Source organism: Xiphophorus hellerii, chromosome 7, assembly GCF_003331165.1.
Source record: "Xiphophorus hellerii strain 12219 chromosome 7, Xiphophorus_hellerii-4.1, whole genome shotgun sequence".
In the NCBI taxonomy this organism is placed as follows: Eukaryota; Metazoa; Chordata; class Actinopteri; order Cyprinodontiformes; family Poeciliidae; genus Xiphophorus; species Xiphophorus hellerii.
In genome coordinates this window covers 25,025,097-25,050,559 of record NC_045678.1, presented here as the reverse complement: position 1 = coordinate 25,050,559, position 25,463 = coordinate 25,025,097, and the positions used below count along the sequence as shown (strand labels likewise).

Sequence of the window (25,463 nt, the reverse complement as noted above, 5' to 3'; positions counted from 1 at the left end):
ATGGGTAGGCGTTATTTTACAGCCCCACCTGTCAGTGTTTTCTGTTTTATACAAGGGACTTTGTGTATGCATGTACATGTTTGTGGCTTGTTTTTAATAGGGCTTTATTGTACTTTACAACTGAAGTAATCAGATGTGAGATATTGCAGTTCTTCACTGACTCATTTGCTTCTCTGTCTTCACCCACTGCTTTTTTCTCTTTTACTGCTTTATTCCTCCCCTAAGTTATTTACCTTCACCTATAGTTGGCTCTGTCTACTGTTAGTGCTCACTGAAGTAGTTCTCTCCAGTCTGTGGCCACCTGTAACCTGTTGGAGATCAGACTCAATAAAGCTGGCGTGGTACTTAATAATTAACTTCCTTCATTAGACAAAGAAAAGAGTCCATAAATTGCTTTTTAAAAGACAATTAAGATTCTGTGCTCTGCATTCTAGCTAATGTTTTGGAGATCAAGGCATCAGATGTCTAACAACAGTGACATTTGAAGAACACGTTATCTCTACAAAGGTCATCAGAGGCCATCAGTTCTGTCAGTAAGCAGGGGTCTGGAGTCTAAAACCATCACAATGACTGAGACGGACAGAGGAGGGATTTGAACAGGCAACCTACTGGTTACAGAACAACTCTTACCTGCTGAGCCAGCGTTGCACCCTATTTTATTTTATAGTTTATATAAGAAAGCTACAAATATCCCCACTGCTGCAAAGTTAATCTAGTCTACTGATTTCTATAATAATGAGGTTTTCTATGACACAAGGGCATCACAGTAATTATGTCTGAAGGGAACGTGTCTCCCTCACATTTGAAAAATACTTGCTTTGGAACCCTAAACATTTACGATAGAATATTACTTCCCCCAGTGCTCTCATAAAAGTTGCAGCATGTAAATGTATTTAACATATTTGTTAAAATTATCATTATGTGGTATAGCATAAGACAGAAAATCTATGAAAAAAATAGCTCCTCTGCCTTCTCCCAGTCCTCCCAGTACAGAAATACACCACGCAGTGAGAGATAACCAGAGCCAGGAGGAGGGCCTTAGCGCTGTCAGCCACTCTTGTTCTAAAGTCCTCCGCCTTGCTTTCTGATATCTTGGCTCACCACAACATTTCTGCCACGAATGCTAGTAAGCATGGACACTGATGACGCTGAATGATTGGTTTACCTATACGTTGTTTCTTTGTCATTAGTACATTTTGCACCATGTATATGAGATTGATTGACAGCACTAAGATGCTCCTCCTGTCTGATTGGTTGTTTTTGACCTGGCAATTTTGCAGACTGCTAGTGACATTGGGAGAAGGTGGAGGAGCTTGATCTTTTCACAGAGTATCTGTCTCATATTATCCTGTCACAACATGGTAACAGTTTTAATAAATATGGAAAAAACATAGTTTTGTAAAAGTTACTTAAATTATAGTTTTCACAGAGAGAACTTGCAAACTCCATGCAGAATGATTTGAACAAAGGATCTTCTAGTTGCAAGGCTACACTGCTACCAACTATGACACTGTCCAGCACAAGTTAAATATGTACAAAATGTTGGTCAAAATTATATTTTGAAACAGTGGGCAAGAATACCTCAAAAATAACATGCCAACACACTACATGTTTATTAGCTATCATGTCACAATACAAGGGGATCACATGATAATCAAAATTAATTTGTCAAATTATATCTTTATCACTGTAACTTCAATTGTAAAGCTGCAACAAAGAGCATATTGAATTCTACAGATGTGTTGTTTCACATTGTACACCAGTGAATGGAAAAGGAATATTTTAACAATATGACATCTCAGATTTACAAAATGTGTCTTGTTAATGAGCATTTCATCTGGATGTGTTGTTTTATGAAGATAAGCAAAGAATACAAAACAAAGATGCATGTTGTGCCGTGAGACTGCCTGAGTCAGTTTCCCTCCTTTAAAACCTGAATTATGATGAAGCACTCATTCAAAATAACAATTGGGTAACCGAAACCGAGCCAATCTGTTTAAACAAAATAAGAGGCCTCACAGAGTAAAATATAGGCTTTATTTAGCTTAGCAATTCATTATTACTCATGTTATATCAACTCCCCCTCACTAATAGAAACCTTTTGTCATCAGTCTGACAAGCCGCCAGTCTTGGCCAGGATTGTCTTTCATAAGACATTTTTAATCTCAATGGGATTTTCTTGGTGAAAAAAAGGCTAAATACAAAACTAACATCAAAGAAATGTGTATATGACTAACTCTAACATCCAGCTACAGCAGAGAGGCCAGCTGTTGTTGCATTCAGCTGACGAACGCATTTGTGTTTTGTCTGCAAAATCAAGGGAACCAGAAGTAAACTGATGAAAAGATACGATCCCAAATTACTCTGGAGGAAACGGGGGAACAATGAGCAATTTATGGTTGCTACTTGTCTCTCTGCCACAACAGAGATGGTTGCTGCCCAGCTTATCAATGTCATTTACATTTTTTCTTGCGTTCCCCCAAGGGCAAATCCTTTAGAACTAGTCATCAAAACAATGCTTGAGTGTCTTTTCAAACGGTGGCGGTTGTAATCGTTGCCTTTGAAAAAAAAAATTAAACTGGCAAAATTCTCAACTAATTACAACCTCTTGCATCTCTATTAATCTTGTCATAAGAAACATTAATCAAGAATAAAAGATGTGTTGACAAAAGAGAGCCAGTGTGACAGCCTTATATCATTATATCATTATCATTTCTATTAGAAAAAAAAAAAAAAAACTTTGAATTTTGAGTTTATGTGAAAACAATGTCAGGGGATGCAGAAACAGCAAATGGGATGCATCTCAAGATATTCTTAAAAAATGCACTATATATTTAGACTTGACAATTGTCTTATCTACAAACACATACCAGAGGTGTTGGTAGCATGTGAAAGAAAAAGTTTGAAAATTGCAATAAATTTAGACAGAAAAGACACATTAAACGTTGGACAAAAACTGAGGAATTATGAGTTTAGAAGAAGTAGGAAACCTTAAAGATGGCAGAAACTACTGAGGGATGGATATTAAAGTTTGTCTATTACTTCTAATAATTAAGTCTCAAATTGCATTGCATTGCATTTTCGTTCAGACTTACTGTTATATGAAGAAAAGCACTAGTTCTATTATATTAACTATTTAGCATCATGAATAAATGTTTTTGCCACTTTCTCTCTATCCTTCTGGAAACATTATGGCCAAATTATTAGTGTCACACAATTGAAGTGGCAGATGTAGCAAGTCTGAGAGATTCATACAAAGCTTAATTATAAATACTTAGCATCAGACCTGAAATGTATTGTCATCTAGATGTCATTGTTTTTATTTTGTTTGTTTTAATTTGTTGGACAGTCACAGAATTGAGCATCAATGTAATGTAGTAAAATAACCAATTAGATGAACAAATGAAAAGTAGGTGTGCTTTGATGCATAATGATGTGATGCAAATGTATGCACTGATGCATTTTAATCCTTTGATGCATGAAATATTGACTATACAGTCTTCCATAAGTGGGTCCTTTTGGACCCGTGTTTAAATCAATGTGTTATTATGCTATTTTTGTCATTTTAATTCAAAATACCGTAATGTTTAGTTTGATATTTTCTGCTGTGTTTTATTTCACACAAGAATTATTTAATTTAATGTTTGAAATATTAAATTTTTTCACCGTTTTAAGCATTTTTAAAAAAAAATTGAATTGCATGATATCAATATCAATATGTTTGTTGAGGAATACCTGGAATATGAAGTGATGAAAACTTTTCATTACAAATATATTGCAAAAAGATTACCTGACCGGGTCCAAAAGGACCCTCTTATGCATCAAAGGGTTAAAAACCTGTCGTTTATAAAATTTTATGATTTGTGTCAAATCTTTCGGACCACACACTTCTAACAGGGTAACTGACACATTAAGTTAATTGGAGTCACACCTGTGGATGTATTTTAAGGCCACGCCTGAAACACACGGCTTCCTAGTTTGACACGAAATTCAAAAGAAATCAGCCAAGATATCTGGAAGAGAATTATGCAACTGCACAAGTCTGGCTCATCGTTTGAAACAATTTAACAATGCTTGAAGGTGCCGACTTCATCTGTTCAAACAATTTTATACAAGTATTGACATGATCGGCATGTCCAACTATCAAAATGCTTATGAAGAGGATGGTTTCTGTGTCCCAGAGATGAACGTCTTTTGTTCCGAAATGTGCAGATATACTCCAGAACAAAAGCTACCTTGTGGTAAGGCAGTGTCATCATCCACAGTCAAACTGTCCTGTACCTGACATGGGTTGAAAGGCCCCTCAGAGAGGAAAAAGCCTTTACTTAAAAAGAAACTGAAAATCCAGATTGTAGTTTGCAGATGCAAACAGGGACAAATATCTTAATTTTTGGAGGCATGTCCTGTGGTCTGATGAAAATAAACTTGAACTGTTTGGTGATAATTGCCATTGTTATATCTTGAGCAAGAACAGGGATGGTTGCCCCTTTATAACTGCCAAGTATGTGGGTGGCAGCATCATGTTGTGGAACTGTTTTGCTGCAGGAGAAACTGGTCCACTTCATAAAATAGATAGCATCATGAGGAAGAGCGTTATGTAGAAACATTGAAGGGACTTCTAAAGACATCAGCCAGGAAGCAAAAGCTAAAAGTGACTAAAGGACAAAACAGTCAATCTTCTCAGTCCTACGGAGAGAAAATGTGCTCACCTCACTCACTACGAACAAAACACCAGTTTTGTTAGGAGGAATGGGCCAGAACTCAAGCAAACTATTGTGAGAAGTTTGTGGAAGAAAACCCAAAAGGTCTGTCCACATGCCATAGAATTTTAAAGACAGCTATCCTGACACTGACCGATTGTATGTAAACTTTTGAAATTAAAAAAAGTTAGAAAACAATTTAAAAAAAATATTTCGCCAAGTTTTCTGGTATTTAGCAAATAGAAATAATTTGGGGAATTCTAACTAAAACAAGAAAAGTTTCAAAATTCAACTTCAGACAGTGAGGAAAAATGAAATTGTGTTTTTTTATTCAGTGTATGTAAATATCTGGCTTCAACTGTATTTACATGGCGTATTGGGTATGATTAGCTGTGGCCAAGAAAAAAAAGCTCCTAACACTAGTGTAGAAATATCAAAAGTCACATTTTATCAAATCCAATCACCCACATACATTACCATGTTAGAACAACTCAAGAAAGAGTCAAGAAAAGCTTAGTTGTTTAGAAACAAGGGAACACAACGTGTTATTTTTTGGGAGGCTCTTGTATTATTTGTTGACAGACTCCTTAAAAACTTTGTTTATATGCAATTTAAACAATTGCATATAAATTGAAACAATTTATATGCAATATAAATTGCATATAAATTGTTTCAATTTATATGCATAAATCTCAGTAGATCACATTAAACGTTTCAACACAGTTTTGTTGGACATGCCTTGCGTTTTGTGTCCCTAGTCAGACATTCTTTTACATTTCTCTTTTGGCTTGTAAATCTCTAGATGGATACAACAAAGTGGCAAACTGCAAGCCTCAATGCAGCAATCCATAAACCAATGGCTGACATTATTTCTGATTTATGTAGTAATTAATCTTTAAGTTGCTATATAAACAATTTTAAGAGCTCTTTGTATTATGTTATGCAGACACTCACCTGCCTCCCAACTTTATTATTATGCAACCTCATTCTTGCATGGATGTCTCTGTAGGTTTCGCGGGCATCCAGGAAGTCCCTTGAGAACTTTTCCCCGAATTCCACATCAGGGCTGCAGCCACCCCACTCCCAGGAGTCTGGCTGCAGTCCGGAGAGCTCAGCGGGGTAGTGCTCCATCACACCGTGAACCATCCCTTTCCCTCTCTGGATGGCCTCCAGCTGTAAGCGGCTGAGCTTGAGTCGAAATGCCTCCTCGTCCCCGCGCCGCTTCTCATCACAGCCACATGCTTTCAGTTTTCCCATGGAGCAGGCATTGGCCACCGCGTGCACCACCCCAGCTGCTGCGATCGCATATGCAAAGGCACTCTCTCGAAAACCTGTGGGTACAGTCAGTTTATAAGTAAAAAGCAATGGAAATAACTAATGCTTGTGAAAAAATAGCATCAGAACGACATAAAATAAAGCATAGGGAACAATTAAAAAAATACAACAAAACACGTTTTTAATAAGGACCAGCTAACAGTAGTGCGTTATTGTGAAGGATAAGACAAAAAATACATTGTTTTTTTTTTTCAGATAAAAGTCTGAAAACAGAGGTGTACATTGTATTCAGCACTGTATTAAGATGACTTCATATTATCCCAATCAAACCAGCTTCCTTGTAAAGAAAAGTAATCCCACTTCATGACTGTACCACCACTATGCTATACTGTGGGTGTAGTGTATTTAGGCTTATCTGCAACTTTAGGATGTTTTCACAACAGGACAGTCTTTTGGTCCACTTTATTTTCTGGACTAAAGCAGACTTGTTTGTTAGTTTGTTTAATGGGGTTTGCTTTCACATTGTGCTTTTCTGCAAGGGGACTTCAATTTTTAAGCAAAGCCATGCAGGTGACAATCACTGCTCCCATTTGACAGAAATGATGGGGGACAGAGCACAGAAAAAACAAACTTTGTAAGTTCTTCTTGCTGCATTTCAGTTGTTGACATTTGTGCCGTTATTGCAACTACAACGCCCTTCTAAAAGTCAAGACCAGCTCATACAACGCATGTTTTGCAATGGGATAGTTTTAATTTCTCAACGACATTGGCAAATGAGAGCTGCAAGTTGAATGAGACAGGATGTTGACTCACAACATTCTGCCAGCAGTATGGCTGAGAAGAAAACGGTATGATTTCAGTACAATCAGTACATGCAGTAGTAGTACCATTAGCAACCATGAAGGGCTAATTTTTACCATTACGCCCAGCAGCAGTGAGCCATGGAGCCCAAAAAGATGTATGTATCTTTTTGTTGGTTTGGACTGCACTAGAGTCCATTTGGAAGTCGACTTCCTCAAAAAGTGGGTCTTGGTCTGGTTAGTTGGTCTGAACCTGGGTTTGCTTGAGTATAGTCACACCAGCAAAAAAGGTAAGGATCAAACAAACTCTGGTCTGTTAAAAGCTGACCAAATGTGTCTGGTGTAAATACACACTTAGTTTTCCTTAATTTTTACTCAAATTCAATTTAAAAGCAAACAACACTATTTCATCCTTTTTAATTAAAAGGGCTAACATTCAAAGAAGTAACATTTTCTTTACACCAAATGAAACTTAGGAAAGCATGCATGACGCTCAATAACTGCGCAAATCACCACTCAACTGCTTTCCATACCTTATGACAGATATTACAGATATTGTTTCCTTATATCATATCACTAAGCAAGCAAACACTCATAATGCAAGAGGAAATGCAAGGGACAATATCAGTTAAGTAGTTTCTCCTGGTAGACCAGAAGAACATGAACAAACTGCTACCACTCCCATTCAACAACACAAAAGGCAATCACCGACCGTGACAAATGTGGCTTGTGTCTTTTTGTGTTTGTCCTGCTGCTATAGATATACAGCATTTTACAAAGGCAGTCAAACCAACTGACATTTATCACAATGTCAAGTTACAACCACACCGAGAGGGAGCTCATATGTGATAGACCAACACAAAATAAAGCATAACTCCCAAAAATTTTTTAAATCTAGCTGGTTTTACAGAAATTCTTAACTGAAGACAAAATATCTGAAAAGTGCGACATCTTTTTAAACTTTCCGTCAATGCTTTTGTAGCCCATTTTCATAATATTTGCAGCTGAAAGACTTTTTGGTTAGTAGCTACAAGGTTTGGAAATCGGAACACTGAAATTGTTGCCCTTTTCTGCATGACAATATTAACTTTCATTTCTCTGCCACAAAGTCACATCTCTGTGTAGACCTGTACTTTGTCTGGGATATTCTGACAATTGAAAATACTTTGATATAAACCGCTCATTTGTTCCTCTGGTTAAATACTTAATGGAATTTTCCTAACTGAAAAAAAAAAAATCATGCCACAATATGATGCTGCTGCCATCATGTTTCAGAGTATAGATAGTGTGTATCCTTGGTTGTCATTTTGCTGTTTTTGTTCACTAATAACACTTGAATGTCACAAAACACTACATTTCGACATAACATTACACAGATGGACTTGATTTACTATCTCTGAAGCTAAACTGTTGCAATAAGTTTGAATTAGGGGGATCATCATAAAGAGGACAAAATACAAGTCAACAAAACACACAAATCAACACACAATTTTTATATTTTATTTTTTTCTCCTCCAGCTCCCAAAACCATGCTATAATTGTGTTGGCCTATCATATAAAATCCAAATAAACTACATTGAATTTGTGGTTGTAGCATGACAAAATGTGGAAAACATCAATGTGGTAAACATTGCAAGGAACATTACAGTTCCTTGCAATGTTTTTATAAGGAACTGTACAAGGTCTGCTTGGAGATTAAATAAACCAGCACTAATAAGAAGTCAGGGATAAAAATATTTCTGACTTTGACCTAACCTACTCCTTATGTTATTTTGATCTTTTATACAGATCATAATCATCAGTCAGCTTGATTACTCACTTGTGCTTCTGGATGATCTAGTTTGATTCTTCCTCTGACTTTCATCTTTATAAAATGTGGTGCTGAAAACTTAATGAAAAATGTACTTGTTTATTCTAGAGAAGCTGCTTGTGCCATATTGTGGTTTTTGCCTTGTAATTGAGCCAAATTAGCTCGAAGGATCACTGCAAGAACAGGAGGTGATTTAATACCTGTGTGTGGATTCTCTTGACTGAGTAATTGATTTAACCTCGTCAGCTACAAACCCATTTTTCTCCTTGATAGCAAATGCAAATTAATGTTTTGTTTTTGGGTGCAAAGTAAGACTAGCATTTGCACTGTGAGAAAGAAATCAATTTTTATTTATGGAACTCTTGAATAATATGGGTTGAAGGGAGACATATTAACCCGTCCCATCTGGGTTGTCTGCTGTTAGATCTGAGCTTTCTGTCTATGAAGGTTCCATCAGTTTCTTTAAAAGCAGCCCCACTGCGATCCACTTACTGGTTTAGAAAACAGTGAGGATTAGAATGGAAACTTGTAAAGCAAACATGAAAAGAAACCACTCAGGGGTTTACAGTGCAACAGTTTGAAAGGGGGAAATGATCCAAGCAGCTTGTTGGAGTCATATAAAACTATTAACTTCCCTTTTTAGCAGAGTTTGAGGTTACAACCTTCTTTCTACACATGTCAGAAAACGTAAAACTGCTTTGTTTTTGGAAGAATATGGTGTAACGTTTGACGCAGTTGCTGTCGTACTGAAATTCTTTGCTCAGCTATATATCCTAATGATGAACACATAAAACGTCAAAGGCAGTCGTATAAGGACTAAACAAGAGAGTCTTGCGCAAAAATAAGAACAACAGTCATTTGCAATGGCACAATAACAAAAGATTTAAGACTTTGTATTCTCAGAGTATCTAAACCAAATCTAAAGCATTTTACGCATGCGGATGGATTGGAAACAAATTGCACATGTTGTAGGGACACCTTTTATGTCAAATGCAAGACACCCTTTATTACAAGGTGTGCAATATACAAAAGGCTGAAACAGGAAAAAAATGTTGGAGAAAAAATAGGCTGTGATGTTTTTCTGAATATAACTCGACATTTCAACATTTGAATTTCAACCAGAAATGTAATAAAATCAGAAGCCTTTCTGGAATTTACATAAAATGTTTTTATGTGTTTAAAAAGAATTGTCATCATGGAAATTTCATTATTAGCATGTGTTGATTTATTACTTGGAAGATCAAACTCATTTGTTTATTTCAAGCAAACGCCTTCAAGCCGGGTTGTGATGATTCACTGCAGATCCACCTCAAAGACTTTTTATGAAGACAATTTTGGCTGCAAAGAAGAATCCTTCTTTAAGCATCTCAGCTGTCTCATAGAGATACGAAAACTGTCAGGACTTCACACAAATTATGTATAGAGTGGTGTGTGTAGTGTGTGATGCTTTAGCACTTGCATAAATTTAGTTAGTTGTTGGAACTGTAAGTTTTGCTGTCAAATTGAATTGGAGGACAATAATTCAAAGCATGCCATTACATTGACCTGTAGATGGCACAGACCACATAAACAAAACAAAAGTTTTGAAATGGCCTAGTGAAAGTCTGGTCTTTCGATCGAATTCAGATTATGTTGCATAACCTTAACTGTGAAGTCTTGTATCGCAAACACTTGCTTTTTCAAAGTGACAGGTATGTTTAAATGAAATCATTATTTGAAAACAACTTCTTGGAACTAGTCATTTGTCAATATTAAGAAGTTCTTGACTTAAAACAAGCTCCTATATATTTCTGAAGAGCTACTTTTTAATTAGTTTTGTCTTATTTCAAGTATATTAAGATGTTTCCAGAAACTAGATAAAAAAAGAATTGATAAGATTTTGTGAGATTCTTGCAGATTTCTGCAGTAAAACATATAAGAGTGACTAAAAACACAAAAAATAAAAAGATAAACGTAATGAATTCTGGAAAATCCTTTTTTACAGGACTGAAAATGGGAAATTAATGACACACAAGAGGATGTAATTTACCAACTGATTGCCTTCTGAAGACACTGCAATTATTTCTCAAATTTTGAGCAAGGGTTCTAAATAAATAAATACAAATGCATGTCTCACTTTCTAGATTTAAAATTTTAATTTAGAATTTTTTATTACATTTTTATTTCTTCATGATGCATTACTTTCTCTTGGCTTATAAAGAAACAAAACAAAAACTAAACATTCACAGAGGTTTGTGGTTTCAATGTGACAAAATTTGAAAACGTTTGAGAAGTATGAATACTTTCAATAAGGACAGCACATATAGTTTCATAACACCATGGAAAGAAATGTGGTTGGTTGTATTGGAATGCTGTGCAGCTCACCCACTCTTAGCATCTAATCAGCTACTCTCTGTGCTCTCTGACTTGCTTAATTGGCAGCTCAGGGCAATGGGTTCACTTTAACCCCCCTACCTACTGGTTGTTACATAAAACAGAGAGAAAAAGAGAGGTTTTTTAGGCCTGGCTTGAAAGCAACCTTTTTAAAATGGCCTGGTTTAATGGCTCGGAGCCAGGAAATTAGGAAGCCAAAGAGCCAAGTTGACGAGTAGGTATGAAGTCAGAGGCGGTGACCACAATCCTTCAATCAAATCAATAGCACTGCTATTACTCCACTGCCAATTTTATGAAGGTACAAGCACATCGTGTTGAGGCATAGCCTGTTTAATTAGTTTATGTGGGATGGATCAAAGGTGGTTTAAATGGGGGCCATATCCCAGAACCTTAAGTACCTCTCACAAAACACTTGCAAGCCAGTCCTGAGACAACCTTTTCCTGTCTTGGTGTGAATTAGGTAAGGAGCAAGGTGGCATGAGGGTTTGAAGTCAACCTGCTGCTTTTAAGCCTCTGAATTGCCAAGGGAGGCACTTACAAAGACAAGCTGGTGGGTAGGTGTGAAACTGAGAGTGGTAAGAGTAGTACCCCAGCAATGAATATGCTGGCAATTCCTGCTTTCAGATGTCTGCTTCATGGAGGTAAGCAAGCTTTGTCCAAGGTCAGACCTGTCATAAAAAGTCAATAACTGAACATTTTAGTGTTACATTTCTCTTATATATTATGAACTAAATTAATACTTAAAGTATTTCTGCATTAGGCAGTTTTATGTTAATGGAGGCCAAGAAGGCTGGTAGTCATTGTCACTAAAGACAATGTAAAGATGGCATAAATCGCATTTTAATTATTGTATTAAAATAATACAATAATTGTACATATTATTATTGTTGTATTATTACAATAATACAATAATACATGTTGCATTTTGTTTCTTTCAAAATCTTTAACCAAAATCTAAAATTAGCTATTTAGCTTATAAATTCTAAACTGCCATCTTCTTTTCTGAAAGTTGCAGGTGAATTATAATAATTAAAAAGCTATCTATTGTTATAGTTTTTTATTATGAGAAATAATACTCTAACTTAAACTCTCATGTACATAACTCGAAGGAATTCCCCATCTGCCACCTCTACCCTAACAATTTGACCTGCATAAGGTGGGAGAGGAGAGATGGCACTTAGGCACACCCCCATACATAGAAAGCCTGTTTTAGCTCCTGTCCGGCTCTGCTCTGGGCTCCTCCACACGGGTCCCCGGAAGACTTGGGAACAAATCAATCTAACAAATAATTCACCGGCTGCGGCACGCCCGGCTGAACTGATGGCAGAGGAAGTGGCAAAATGAATTAAAGTTTCAAAGGAAACTGTCACTTTGTGTTACAGAAACCGACTAAACAGGTTTATGCTTTTGCCTCCGAGAGTTGGGAAAGTGCTGAGAGCAAATTCACAAGTACTCGCTCTGGCAAGGGAAGTAAAAGCATTAGGAGCAGGCACAGTGACAGATAAGGAGAGGCAAAATGAAAGAAAAAATGACAGAGTGAGATGGTCCGATTCTCCTGCTTCTGTTGATCCACGTCTTGCTTGGGTTCCTCCTTAGCCTAGTTTTTAATGCAAGCTGAGTAAGAATGAACACGAGCCCAGAAAATTCACAAGAGACCATCAGCAGAGATCTGTGGCGTAGCCTGAGGATCCAACAGCTTCTGATGCTGCAAAATTAGACTTCTAAATTGTTTATATTGTTCTATCCAATGACATGTCTTGCTTTTTAAATCTATTAATAAAGTTAGTTAAACAATTCTGGTTTGGCATACTCAGTCTATGCATGTAAGACAGTCATGTCTATTTCTACAGGCAGTTATGCTGAAAAGCATGCCAGATTTCATCTAATTCGGGTCTGTAAACATGTCTCACTGAAAGCTCCGCCGCTCTGCAGTAGCTGCACGCAATAATGGCTGCAACATGTTAACTTGCATCCATTTTTCAGCTTCTGTGGAGAGGATCGTATCAACATGCAACAGATGAATCATCTGATTTAAAGAGGTTGTTTATGTCAGTGGTTTGGAGTTTCTGCACCCGAGGCGAACCAGGGATGCCAGACAACTACTGTAGCAACTGCCTGCACTAATAATGACAAACAGCCTTTGAATGAGGCAGTTATGAGGGAAAGTAAGGCCAGAGGTGCGCAAGCGTGCAGTACAAAGAAAAAACGTTTCTTTTCAGTAATAGCACAAACTTACTTAAGCCTGAAACTCTAAAGATCTGCATGAATGTTAGAGATGAAATACACACAATGTCTTGCTGAAGTATTCATAGCTCTTTGACTTTTTTGCATTTTTTTTTCAGTTTACAGACTGAAAATTCAGTGCTTTTTATTAACTTTTTATGTAATAATGCAACACAGTGCATACAATTACGAAGTGAAAGGAAAGTGATTTATGGCTTTAACATGAGAAACTGAGAAGTGTGATATTAATTTGGTTTTATTTCGCTGCGAAATAAATAATTTTTTTTGCATTTAGAAACAAATTCTTTTCACCTTCTTTTCTTGTTGCAAAGTAGCACATTTTAGGTAAGATTGGAACATTCAAGAGTCGTTACAGAATCTCACCTGTACTTCAGACAAGACTTTAACTGGGTCATTTTAAAAAATGAACATGCTTTGATCTGAGTCATTCCATTGTAACCCTGACTGTCTATTTAAAGTGATTGAATTGCTGGAAGGGAATCCTTTGCCCCAATTGCTAGTCTGCTTCAAACTTTAATGGATTTTTCTTCCATGACTGACTTGTATTTAGCGTCATTCATAATCCAGTCAACCATGAACAGCTTCCCTGCACACACTTAAGAAAAACATGAGGGAAACTTGGTAGTGGCAGCGTAATACTGCCACTACCATGTTCCGCTGTGGGAAAGGGTGTGTTACGGTTAAATGCCGTTTTAGTTTTCCTTCACACAGATGATTTTTGGCTATGGGCCATAATGTTAAAGCTTGATCTCATTTTACCAGAGATTTACAGTCACAAACCTTAAATGAGATTTTTTTTGATGCCACTTAAAAAAACTGTGTATGTTAATGTTAAGCCAACACATTAAATCTAAATGAAATGTATTTTGAAAATGAAGTGTGGTTTTCAAAATACATTTTACACTAATATTTGTGGGAAAATAAGGCAAAATGATCTGGCATACAAAGTAAATTAACAGAAAATGCTCTTTTCACTAAACTAAAAGAATCTTACTTTTCTTTAAGTTTTCTTCCAAAACTCAGTGGTATTTAGTAATAGGGACCTTTGGATAAATGATAATATAAACACTTCTCCAAATATATAGTTGTCAAGTATATTTTCTTTTCAATTTTGTTTTACACTTTTTATATGCTGAAAAGAATATTTTTAGGGATAAATTAACTGAAAGCCAACCTAACCCAAAACTGAAACTATCAGCCACATGTTCCAACTATCCAGGTGCTCCGGCTACTAAGAAATTTATGCCTTTTCCAGTCAATGACCTGGGATGAGACAATCTGAAGGCTTCTCCGCTCAAAATATCCCCTTTCATCCTTTGTGGCTAACTCGCAAAGCTCCGAGCACAACAAAGCATCGGAGAAAACCGATCTGCAGCAGGTTTGGTAATCTGAAGTTGACTAGTTTCTTTTGAAGTTATCTGCTCCTTTGTGTGGGTTTTTGAGGAGCAACAGTAATGTGGTTGGGAAGGTCTGCTGGTGACTGGAGATAACCCGACCACTGGACAGCATCTTGCAAGGCGGCATTGATAAAAATGCAAAATGATCTCTTTGTGCATTTTTTTTTTTTTTTTTTTGAAGCTTTGAAGAACAATATTATATTAGCCGTTGTTTGGGATCTTTTGTGTCACTGTACTGGCTAATCTCTCTATAAGCCTGTGCTTTAAAGGGACTTCATTGAAGTGTGTTTGAGGAGAAAACCACAAGCCATTTGAAATCTAAATTTTTGCTACTCTGTGTTGCCTGCTGAACTTCATCTTTTATTAATTTGAACAGTACATCATTGCTTTAGAAAATTCAAATTTTGTTGTACTTTATATTCTAAATTCTAAATTTTGCCTTTCATAATTCTAGGAGTTTTTTAATTGGGATGCAAACAGCCACATGATAGAAAAAGCAAAAGACTCAGAAGGGTGCAGTAAAACTGACCTCTTTTAAAGACTATGCTGTCGTAGGGGATTTTGTTCCTTGTCTCCAGGCTGGAGCAGTTCCAGCGGTGCCCTCTGAATTGGTGCTGGCACTCGTGGATGGCGATCTGGATCCCCTGGATTGCCGAAGCCGTCACATCCGGATTGCGCATGCACACCTCCAGCTGGCGTCTCGTCAAACCAGGTAGTGTCATACAAACTGTGTTGGCATTCAGGATGGGTTCGATGTTGTGAAGCTTCAGACCTAAGATCTCATTGGAATCCACCCTGTGAGAAGCACAAAGTTGGGGGTTACTGGCAGGATGGCTCTGTGGTCCAGACCTTCTTGCCTCCATTCGGCCAGGTTTTGTTAGACACCAAAGTCTAGTTAAGACCACCGAGTCTCCTTGAGTGTGACCCCAATATTCAGTTCCCACAGTAATGCAAAGATGGCTTAAGCTCACTGTCTCCATTGTGGCTGGGTTGTGTAAAACGTAATATATATATATATATATATATCTATATATATATATATATCTATATATATATATATATATATATATATATATATATATATATATATAGATATATATATATATATAAGGTTAACTGTGACAAAACCAGCTCCAGATGTGTCCACTTTTTAAGCACTTTCTTGCTTTGTTTTATTTGTGACTCAGATGATTGTTTTTAGCAATGTTGCAGTTTGTAAGTGCAATAATACATCATGAAACTTATTTTACATTAATGTAAATAGACTGAAATTAAATAAAACGAGACGGTTGTTATACAATAAGCTGATGATTCTTAAGTGCCATTTTTAGTACCGTGGTGGAAAGCCCCTGCAATGTTTCCTCATAAATCATGTCTGGAGATATAACTTAACAAACATTTTCTAATTAACTGTAAAGTTATTTTCAGCCGAGAGAAGTTTGTGTTGCAGATCAATCATGTGAAACAGCATTCAGCCGACGGCACTTTCAGAGTTCTTTCCAACTCAACAAAGAAGCAGTAACAGCAGCGAGAATGAAAAACTTGAGAGCTGAAAGATCTGAAAGGTGTCCAGCTTTTCCTTTCATCACCATTAAGTGCAAACCACAGGCTGTGTGTGCTTCTGTGTGCCTCACTCTGATATACATGAAGTCACCGGCATGTGTACCTCTTAGCAAACAAATATCAGCAACTGCTCTAGCACACCTTAACATGCAAATACTTTGGAGTAAGGCAGAGTGCACAGTTGCTTTTACAACTAAGCCACTTTGCACGCCACTTCTGTGTAGTTTCTAGAACTTATAACAGCTACAGAACTTCACTGGCCACATGTTATCTGAAGAGGACGTACATGATTCAAAAGTTTTGACATTTGACTAAACCGTGTTCTTTCAGATACAGATGTTACCTGTTGGGATATTTGCAAACTATTTACTGAACATATTAAATCTATCTCTGCAGAAAGGTGTTTTTATTTTATCATTTTTAAAATCAAAATAAATGAATAAATAAGGTAATAAAAATAAAATAAAGTAAGTTAACATCTATGTTTAAAAAAAAACAAACTTTATAGCAACTCACCTTTTATCCAGCAGACAGATAACCACCAAAACGCATGTCAGTCTGAGGACTGAGTGTTCCATGTTTGCGCTCAATAATAACAATAAAAAGTAAATAAAAGTTGCAAAAATGATAGGAGGAGCTTTCAATTCAAACTGGTTCCAGTACTACTCTTCTAAGTTTGGGGATGAATAAACCAAAGTCACGTCCGTCTAAAAGTTTGCGCTGGACTTGACAGCTCCGACAGCCCTGCGTCCAGATGTGCCAGCCTCATTCAAGAAAAAAAAAAAGTTTCATCAAGCTCTAAAGTCACTGACAGGCAGGGAACGCTGGTTGCTACAAGTTTGAAGAAAAGTCAGCTCTTTCGCTCTCGAATACATCCGCGTTCATGCCGGTGTCTCCGCCAACGAGGAGTTTCATTGAGAGAACATCCGAGATAAGACAGACGGCTTCTTACCTATAGGCTTCCCTAAATGAAGTCTGCTTGAGTAGTGATGTTTAGTCCTCTAAACTCCTGCTCTTAGCGCTCTGCCAGCCCACTTTTTTTGCGTCACTCGGGGAGTAGAGGAGCGTCGAGGGAGGTCAAGTGCCTCGTTAAGGCAGGATAGAGATCCTGCGAGATAAGGACACCAAAAACACTTAGCCTGCGCCCTCTGTGAAGCAGAGCAGTTATATATCCTCTGGAGGGGCGATGATGCTCAGAATGGTGAAGCAAAGAGGTGCAGCGCAGATTTGAACTTAGTATAGGTATTTAGAGATTTTTATTTTGGGCGCCAATTATAAAGTTAATTATAAATCCGTGAAAACTGGTTCTTTGCCCTTTTTAACATTTTAAGGTATGTTTATAATAACTGATCAATTTGCAAGCTATTTAGTGGCTGTTGTGGCACAGGGATGTAAAAACTGGGCAAACACATCTACTCTGAGCTTGTATGTTTATTGATTGAATTTAATAATCACATTGTTTAATTTTGTGCACTACGACGCAATTTACAAAAGAGTAAGGAGAGATGAAAAGCAGCTGCGCTTCTAGCATTTATGGGGGCCGGGTAAGCTCATTATCCCTGCTTCCAGAGGGGTCCCACTGTCATGTATCATCATGTTTATGGGAGACCTTGATTGCTTGGTTTGGATAGGAGCGAATCGGTGTAGATATGCACATAGGAAAGGAATGATGACCTGTATCCATCCATATCTTAGCTGTTTCTTCAGTAAGCAGTTTTATAATCGTTAATAAGCTGTTGTGGTTGTTGATTTTTGTCCTTCAGATAAGAGAGGCTGTGATCAGTTGCACAAAGATGTGGACTGAAATGTCTGGGGTTTCAACTTGGAGGGTACTGGCGTTTGTTAGATTTATCATTCAGATTTAATTTAGATACACATGACTTCATATCAGAAAAATTATGAGCCATAAAGTAAAATTCAATTTTTTTATGGTGGACTATTACTTTTAAGTTCAGTCCATTTACTTTTACAAGTTCAGCTTTAGTTACTGTTTGGTGTTAATGTTGCCTATGGTAACATAACTATTTACTGAAGGCTTAAAAAGCTTTGAAGTTTGGTTGAAAAGAGTTCTTCTGACAATTTAAAACAGATGTAGACATGTCCATTTTGTCCTTTGACAGCAACACGTCTCCAGCATTTTGCAGAAGTGATGATTTCCATCTTTTCGTTAAGTAGCACATTAATCATTGAAAGATGACATGAAGCGGCCTGTTTAAGCATCTGCCGATCGGTTGGTGCACATCAAGTTTCAGGTTAGAGAAATTTTGATGCCATTGTCTAAAATTGTTCCTGTGTGACAGCCCTAGAATGTGTGAGAGAGCGAAAAAAAGCCATAAAAAAGAACACAAGCAAGAAAAGAAGGATAAACTATAATAAAAGGCTATCTGAACATTGAATCATACTTGAATAAAACACAAGTAAATCAACGTTAGAATTAGCAACAAGAAGTGCAATAAAAAAAAGTACACAGTGTGACAAATATTATTCTGAGCATAAATGTTATTGTGTATGCCTAAAAGAACACAATATTTTACTTAAACCATATACCTGCTTCTGTGAACTAAATGGGAAGGAAACGTCTGGTAGTCGAGGAAAAGACTTTTTTTTAATGTCTGTTTGTGCAAAATTACGTGGGTCTGTAACATTACTCTGACTAAATTAAGAGTTTACTTTAAAATGTAATTTTGTTCTTGAAATTTTTCTGGAACATCAATTGAAACATTATTTATTTAGCCAGTGCCGTTTATATAGGGGGACACATATTTTATACAGACTTTTCAAGTTTGTATAAAATCTGACCATCAAATTGTATGGCCTGCAATAATGCTCTTGGAAAAGTTGTCCGGCATACAGACACAAAATTATGTTGCAAAATCAGTTATCAGGTTTTATAATTTGCTATAAAAAATATGTTTGCTGATCAAAAACCTTTAACCTCTGACTTTGAACTCTTTTAACTCTACATTTTCACAAAACTATATACAAATAAAGTAAACTGGCTGAATTTGTTTCCTCACATTACTCTCTTCTGACAGAGTTTCAGTAAAATAAATTCAGGAGAATATTTTTGATTTGCTGCATCCAGTTATGCCTAAAAATGATTTCAGTTACTCAGATTGCTTTCTTCGTTCACTTACTTTCAATTAAAAATATATATAATAATTAAAGTTTTAAGTCTGGCAATGTGAGAATCTTTCTGTTCTGTGAGTAAAAACAATCAAGAAGAGGACTCATTAAATTGTTGGTTCCATTTGCTGCTTAACCTCCTTTGTGTGTCATTGTCTTTAATCTCTCTGTTTAAATGAATATAAAGTACAACAAAAAAGCTACCATGTTGATGAATACCACATGATATCACTCATCCTGGTGCTTTGAGTAGCTTAGAATAAAGATTTAGAAACCACAAATAAAAAGGCTTTCCCCACCAGTGCATTCTGCCTGTGTGGAGTCACCAGAGTGGTAAAACACAACATGGGTTTAGCATTCAGACGTAATTAAGTTGCCATACACAAATTTAGAAGATCAAGAAAAACAAACCCCATGAAAAAAGAAAATCTCATACAGGGATTTATTCAAGCACCCTGACCTGAAAGATTTGGAGAGAGTTGCCAAATTTGTGCCTAATTATTTCAAGATGTTTGAGAAAAGCTGGGTATTGTGTAGACTCTGTGGTTTTGCTTCTCTGACTTCAGCTCCACAGCACAATATGTTATATGCTTACATCCACACTTCTCTGCCACAGATGATAATGGAAAATAACATCCCCTTATGAGTGACAGATGTTTGTAAACACAACAGATATTTTGAACCATGCTCTCAACTGTGGTAATGAAAAACAGAATAAACATTTACTACAATGAAGTCAGGCATGGTTAGAGTTGTCCAAAATGTGAAGATGTCAGAGTTTAGTGGGGCTTTTCATAGAACGGCACAACTGCCAGGAAAAGATTTTAAAAAGTTTTCTAAAAAAAAAAAAAAAAATAGAACACATATCAAGAAGATAAGATTAAGAAACAAAAAGCATCAAGATTTGACTTTTGGAATAGAAAAATAAGAATCACAGGACAAAACTGACATCAGCCAGAAGACTTATGGAGTAAAAAGTCCACATCTTCAAAAAATGTGAATGTGAGAAGGAAAAAGTATGAGCCAAGTGTTTAAAAATGTATAAATATGTGAGCTGGTCTGTTTAACCAATAATTTATGAGTAGCACTAAAAAACAAGTAATGCATAGCCAAAGTGAGCTTATTACAGAAATCTGTTTTGTACTCTTTACGTGTGTTAGGTCTGGGTCAAATATGAATCTATAAAAAGTAGATTATTGATGAGAAATCAGAAAGAAACTAAGTAGATCATTAGAAATCTGCTTGGATAATGTTTAGCAGACCTTGCTGAAACACCAAGCTAAGCAGCAATTTAGCTAATGAAAACCTTTTCTCAGAGCAAAACAAAAATTCAGTTAGTGCTATTTATTACAGACTATATATTGAACTGCATTTTTAAAACTCATCATAATAAATGCTGTTAGTGCAGCTTTAAAATCAGAGGATCTTCGCAGCAATGTATCTATTTAGTTATTTATTTATTATTTACAATTTAATTATTTATCTCATTAACACTCTGTAGAACTGACTGTGCACCATGCACTCATTTGCACTTATCATTTGGTACAAGGGATGCATCTAAGGTTTAAAAAAAACAAAAAAAACTTCTTGATTTAACACAAAGATAAGAATGGGCCAATTCTGTTAACTATTTTTTCTATGAACCAATTGTTTGTTAATAAAATAGAAAAAGATGCTTAATATAAAATTTATTTATTTTAGGTGAAGGTAAAACACAATTTTACCTTCACCTAAATTTTCCTGAATTTATTTTACTGATACTCTGTCAGAAGAGAGTCACATTGACAGACTTAATACTTTAAGGTAAAACTATCCCACTTGAGGAATTCTGTGCTGAGCAAAAATAACAGACAAAGGAGATTTTTCATCTGAAATTTAAAATGTTTATATTCTTTGTGCAGTTTGGGCTTAATTACTGTTCGGAGGGTGTTGTTCTTCCAGCAAATGGCATGTTTTTAGAGTCTGTATACTCTACACTTTAGATTAGTTGACAATTGTTACAATAATTGAATAATAAAAATTTATCGTTTCCACTCCAATTATATTTGACTCATAGGTAGATCATTAATTCCCTGGGGGAAATTGTTGTGTTACAACAGTATCAGTGAAGACATTTAAAACAAAACAGAAACAAAAAACAAAGCAAATGCAATAGACAGATATCAATGTTTGTTAAAGAGGCTAATGTCTCCTCGCAGTTCCCATAGCTTTCTGTCCAGCACCTTAGAAGGACCAGCCCTTCTAAGGTGCTGGTTCATGGAAGCACATTCATGGTTGAATGTGCTTCTTTGTAATACGTCTAAAGCTTAAAGCAGGTGGAAGGCGTAATTGATGTTTGAGTTAATTGTAAGGAGCATTCTCAACGCTGCCACCTGCTGAACTGTCTCTAGTAGTGTCCCGCATTTGGAGCTTGCCTTCCAGCTCTGTTTATGTATCCTGTTGTAAGCTGTTTGGGCTGCCTCTCACCAGCAAACCTCAACAAAAACATAGTCACCACGATTTAGTTGAAGGAGCACAGTATTGGTCCACAGATGTTTAAAGATCTCAGTCATCTTAAACAGCCTTTTACAGCCTTTCCATGAGAATGGTCCGGTCCAGCTTACCATCCAGCTATGTTCCCAGGTACTGATGACTAGAAACAATATGCATATCAGTGTTTCCCCAGGAGATTTGATCTGGGGGCAAGGGGTGTTGTGCAAAGACAAGCACTTAAGAAAGATATTTTTCATTGTTTTCTTTTGATGACAGAAATCACTCTGTAGCGCAATTGATTGCTGTAATCAATGTAACATGAACATCTGAAAATGTCATGAATATGTCTACATACTTGATAGAACATTCCTAATGGAAAAAATATATATTTCTTTTTCTCTTGTTTCTCTCTCTCAACCTTTCAATCTTTATCTACTGTATTGCTCTCTGTTTCTCTCTCTCTCCCTCTTTCTCTCTCTAAAGCCAGGAGTAGTTCTTCCCTCCAACAGCTAAACCTGATTAAAACATTTGATTCAGTAATGACTGGAGTTTTTCTGTGTCAACGTCAGGGCATGAAGCAGTTGGGCTGTTTTGTATTCTTGGATATTTCCCCTATTTCTATGTATCAGAAATAGGAGAGTTACTCCTGTTTTAAATGTTTGCAAGATCGCACACAAACTGAGCAAGGTTCTGGATATTGTCAGGCTATCATGGTTGACGTGCCTCTGCAGTGTCACAAGGAGAACCATTATAACACAGCTGGTGTGGCAAACTGGGGTGGTGGTCCCATTTAAGAAAGCTGAACAAAGAGTGTGTTTCAATTATTGAGGGATTACACGAGAGACTTGTGTAATCTCCATGGGGAGAAATGTGGCTTTCGTCCTTGCCGTGGAAGGCTGGACCAGATCTTTGCTCTCTTAGACTTACTGAGGGTCCATGGGAGTTCACTTCTCTTGTCTGCATGTCCTTTGTGGATCTGCAAAAGACCTACAACCTTATCCACTGAGATGTTTTGTAGGAGTTGTTGTGAGAGTACGTGGTATCTGGGTTGCTTTTAAGGGTTACCTAATCCTTGTATGGCCAAACCAAGAGTTGTGTCCGCTTTCTCGTCACAGTGCATGTTGGACTGCATTGAAAGGGCTGCCCCTTGTCAATGAGTTGGGGGTCAGTCTTTGCCTCAAGCAATTGAGCTTAAGGCTAAGTTTACATGAGACTGCTGGTTAGAAATTGTGGGTATTTTCAGAAGTTAGCTGGGAAAATGTTTAATGTTTGAGTCAAGTGTGTAGTTGTCAAGCCAGGCCAATATATGACGCTGTGAGTTTAGCATCTCATGGAACGCACATGCACTTTTTTGATCCTTTGCTTCCACCCCACTAGCTTCCACCTCATTGTAAACATTAACCCATCTCTGTCTCCCATGAATATTGTGCTAATGTAACAAATATATTACTTATCAGAAATTGTGTTGAATTAAACAAGTTAAGTAGCACAACACAGCACAATGCTACCAGCCATTGTTTTTGTTGTTATCTGTTTGTGCATGCGTAGAATAAACTGTTGTTTTCACACCTGCAGTGTACTGCACAACTCTGTGGGGGTTAAAGAAAAGTTTCACTGTGAGACCTAGTTTCAAAAAATGCTGGTGTGAGAGATTCCGGTTGCTCATGACTCGTGCCGGTTGCTCGTGTAAACGAGTGGTTGGATTGCAACAATAATGTTATGGTTCAGCTGAGGAGCAACTTTGTGTAAAAGGGGGACAAGTATCTAAGTGTCTTGTTCACAAGCAATGACTAGTCCAGCTACATTGCCAATCCTCACCTATAGTCATGAGATACGAATCATAACTGAAAGAATGAGATTCCGGATGTATACGCTACTTTATGTATTCTAAGACAAATATGTGAAAACATTTGCCCAGCTGAAATATAATAAAATAAACAAATGAAATGGTGAATAGTAAATGGCCTGTACTTATATACTGCTTCATGAAGTCCATTGGACCCCCAAAGCATTCACACATTCACAGACACATTCAAAAAATGACATAAAAAACTTTCCTTTTTATTAGTGCAATGAAGATAATGAAATACAAACTCAAATTAAAATCTGTGGCTTCCACTATAAGCTGTAGTCTGACATGTATGTTGATAATACCTAGCTTATTTTAAAACACAGACTTGATGACACATGATGACTTTTGAGTCTCCTATAATATAATGACAAGTGTGCATCGCAGCAGCTGACATCAACTCTGACACACACAATCTTTACATTTTAAAAATGACTGGGAAATTGTATGCCAAAAAAAATATTCTGAAACATATGACCTTCTACGTCTGGACTGATGTCCATTTTATGTCTTTTAGATTTCCCATCTTACTTTTTATTTATCTTGTTTAAGAAGTCCGTCCAATTTTTCCCTTTAAAACTTGTACAATGTTCATCTGTTCAGGAGAGTTTTGATTTGAACATGTTTTTTCTGGGAAAGAAATTATATTTGTCTTCCCTGCTTCTGTCTCTCTCCATTGCTCTGTTAGCTGCAATGTGAAACTGAAGAGCATTTAATTTAATAATAAAACCAAAACACTGACTTTTTTTCATAAGAGATAGTTTTTCAAACAGCTGGGGTGTTTAGTTTATTTGAATCTTCACTGTAGTCTGTTGTAAGCAATTGAGTAAAACGCTTGTGGGTTGAAATTAAATATATTGTGAATACCTTTCTTTTATTATTAATAATATGGTATAAAGATTAGGCACTCCATGTACATACCGCTAATTTGTAGCAGCCTTCTAAGTTTTTTTTTTCATTCAGTTTTAACATGTAAAAACATATCACGTCATGCTTTGCAAGAAGTTAAGAAGTGGGATGCATTATACAAACTAATTGTCTAATTGTGATGTCCTCTGTGATTTTGTGATGTGGTTAAGTTGTTCTGACATAAAATAGAATAGAATAATCTCTGTCAAAGTGCTTCTGTGCAACGCACTTAACCCTACCCTCCTCTGTGAACCACCTTACCCAACTGGGTAAGAGTTGTTCAGATGCATAGTACTTTGATTAGTCAATATGATGAGAAAACTAAAGTATACTACAGCAAAGCTTATTGATGTTTTGACGAGCTGAGACTGTAGTATGGATAGGTTCAACCTTGACTGTAAGACTTGCTTGGGGGAAAACATTGATATTCAAAAATATGAAGGCCATATTGAAATTTTACAGAAAAAATATAGACAACAACCAGAACCTCTGGAATATTATTTCTTCCCATCACTTGAACACCAGAACAGCTAAGACGTTTGGCATAAACTAAGCACATTGTTCAAGGGAAGGACTCTCTTACCAACTCTGAAGCATAAAGCTGGAAGTGTCATGGTTTGGGCATGCTGTGCTTTTGCATCAACCACCAAGCTCACTTTTGTAGAATTTACCATAAATTCTAACAATGTATCAGTGAGTGTTTCAGAAAATTACTGGAATATCTCTGATATAATTAAAGCGAAAGCAGGGGTGGATCTTGCAACATTACAAAATCCCCCCTCTAAAGCTTAGCAGCAGCTGGTTCTATGCTTGGCTAAAACCCATGGCAACTTGACTGATTGTGTCTTTCCCTTGTAAAGCTACAGGTAATGTTTGAATACAAAAGCAATGCATAACCCCATTTTAAAGGGTGGAAAAATCCGATTTGATTGTGATTTTGCATTT

At 36.6% G+C, this 25,463-nt stretch overlaps 1 protein-coding gene across 1 annotated transcript in view; it reads right to left on the bottom strand.

Moving 5' to 3' along the window:
* Positions 1-17,290, bottom strand: part of wnt10a (wingless-type MMTV integration site family, member 10a) — a 29,513-nt gene extending 12,223 nt beyond the window's left edge. Inside the window, exons 1-3 of the mRNA XM_032568149.1 lie at positions 16,679-17,290; positions 15,129-15,394; positions 5,655-6,031 (exon numbers count right to left, since the gene is read on the bottom strand). Coding sequence (XP_032424040.1) covers positions 5,655-6,031; positions 15,129-15,394; positions 16,679-16,740 — 705 coding nt within the window. The 5' untranslated portion in view covers positions 16,741-17,290. The remainder of the gene's footprint in view (positions 1-5,654; positions 6,032-15,128; positions 15,395-16,678) is intronic.
* Positions 17,291-25,463: the final 8,173 nt, after the last annotated feature.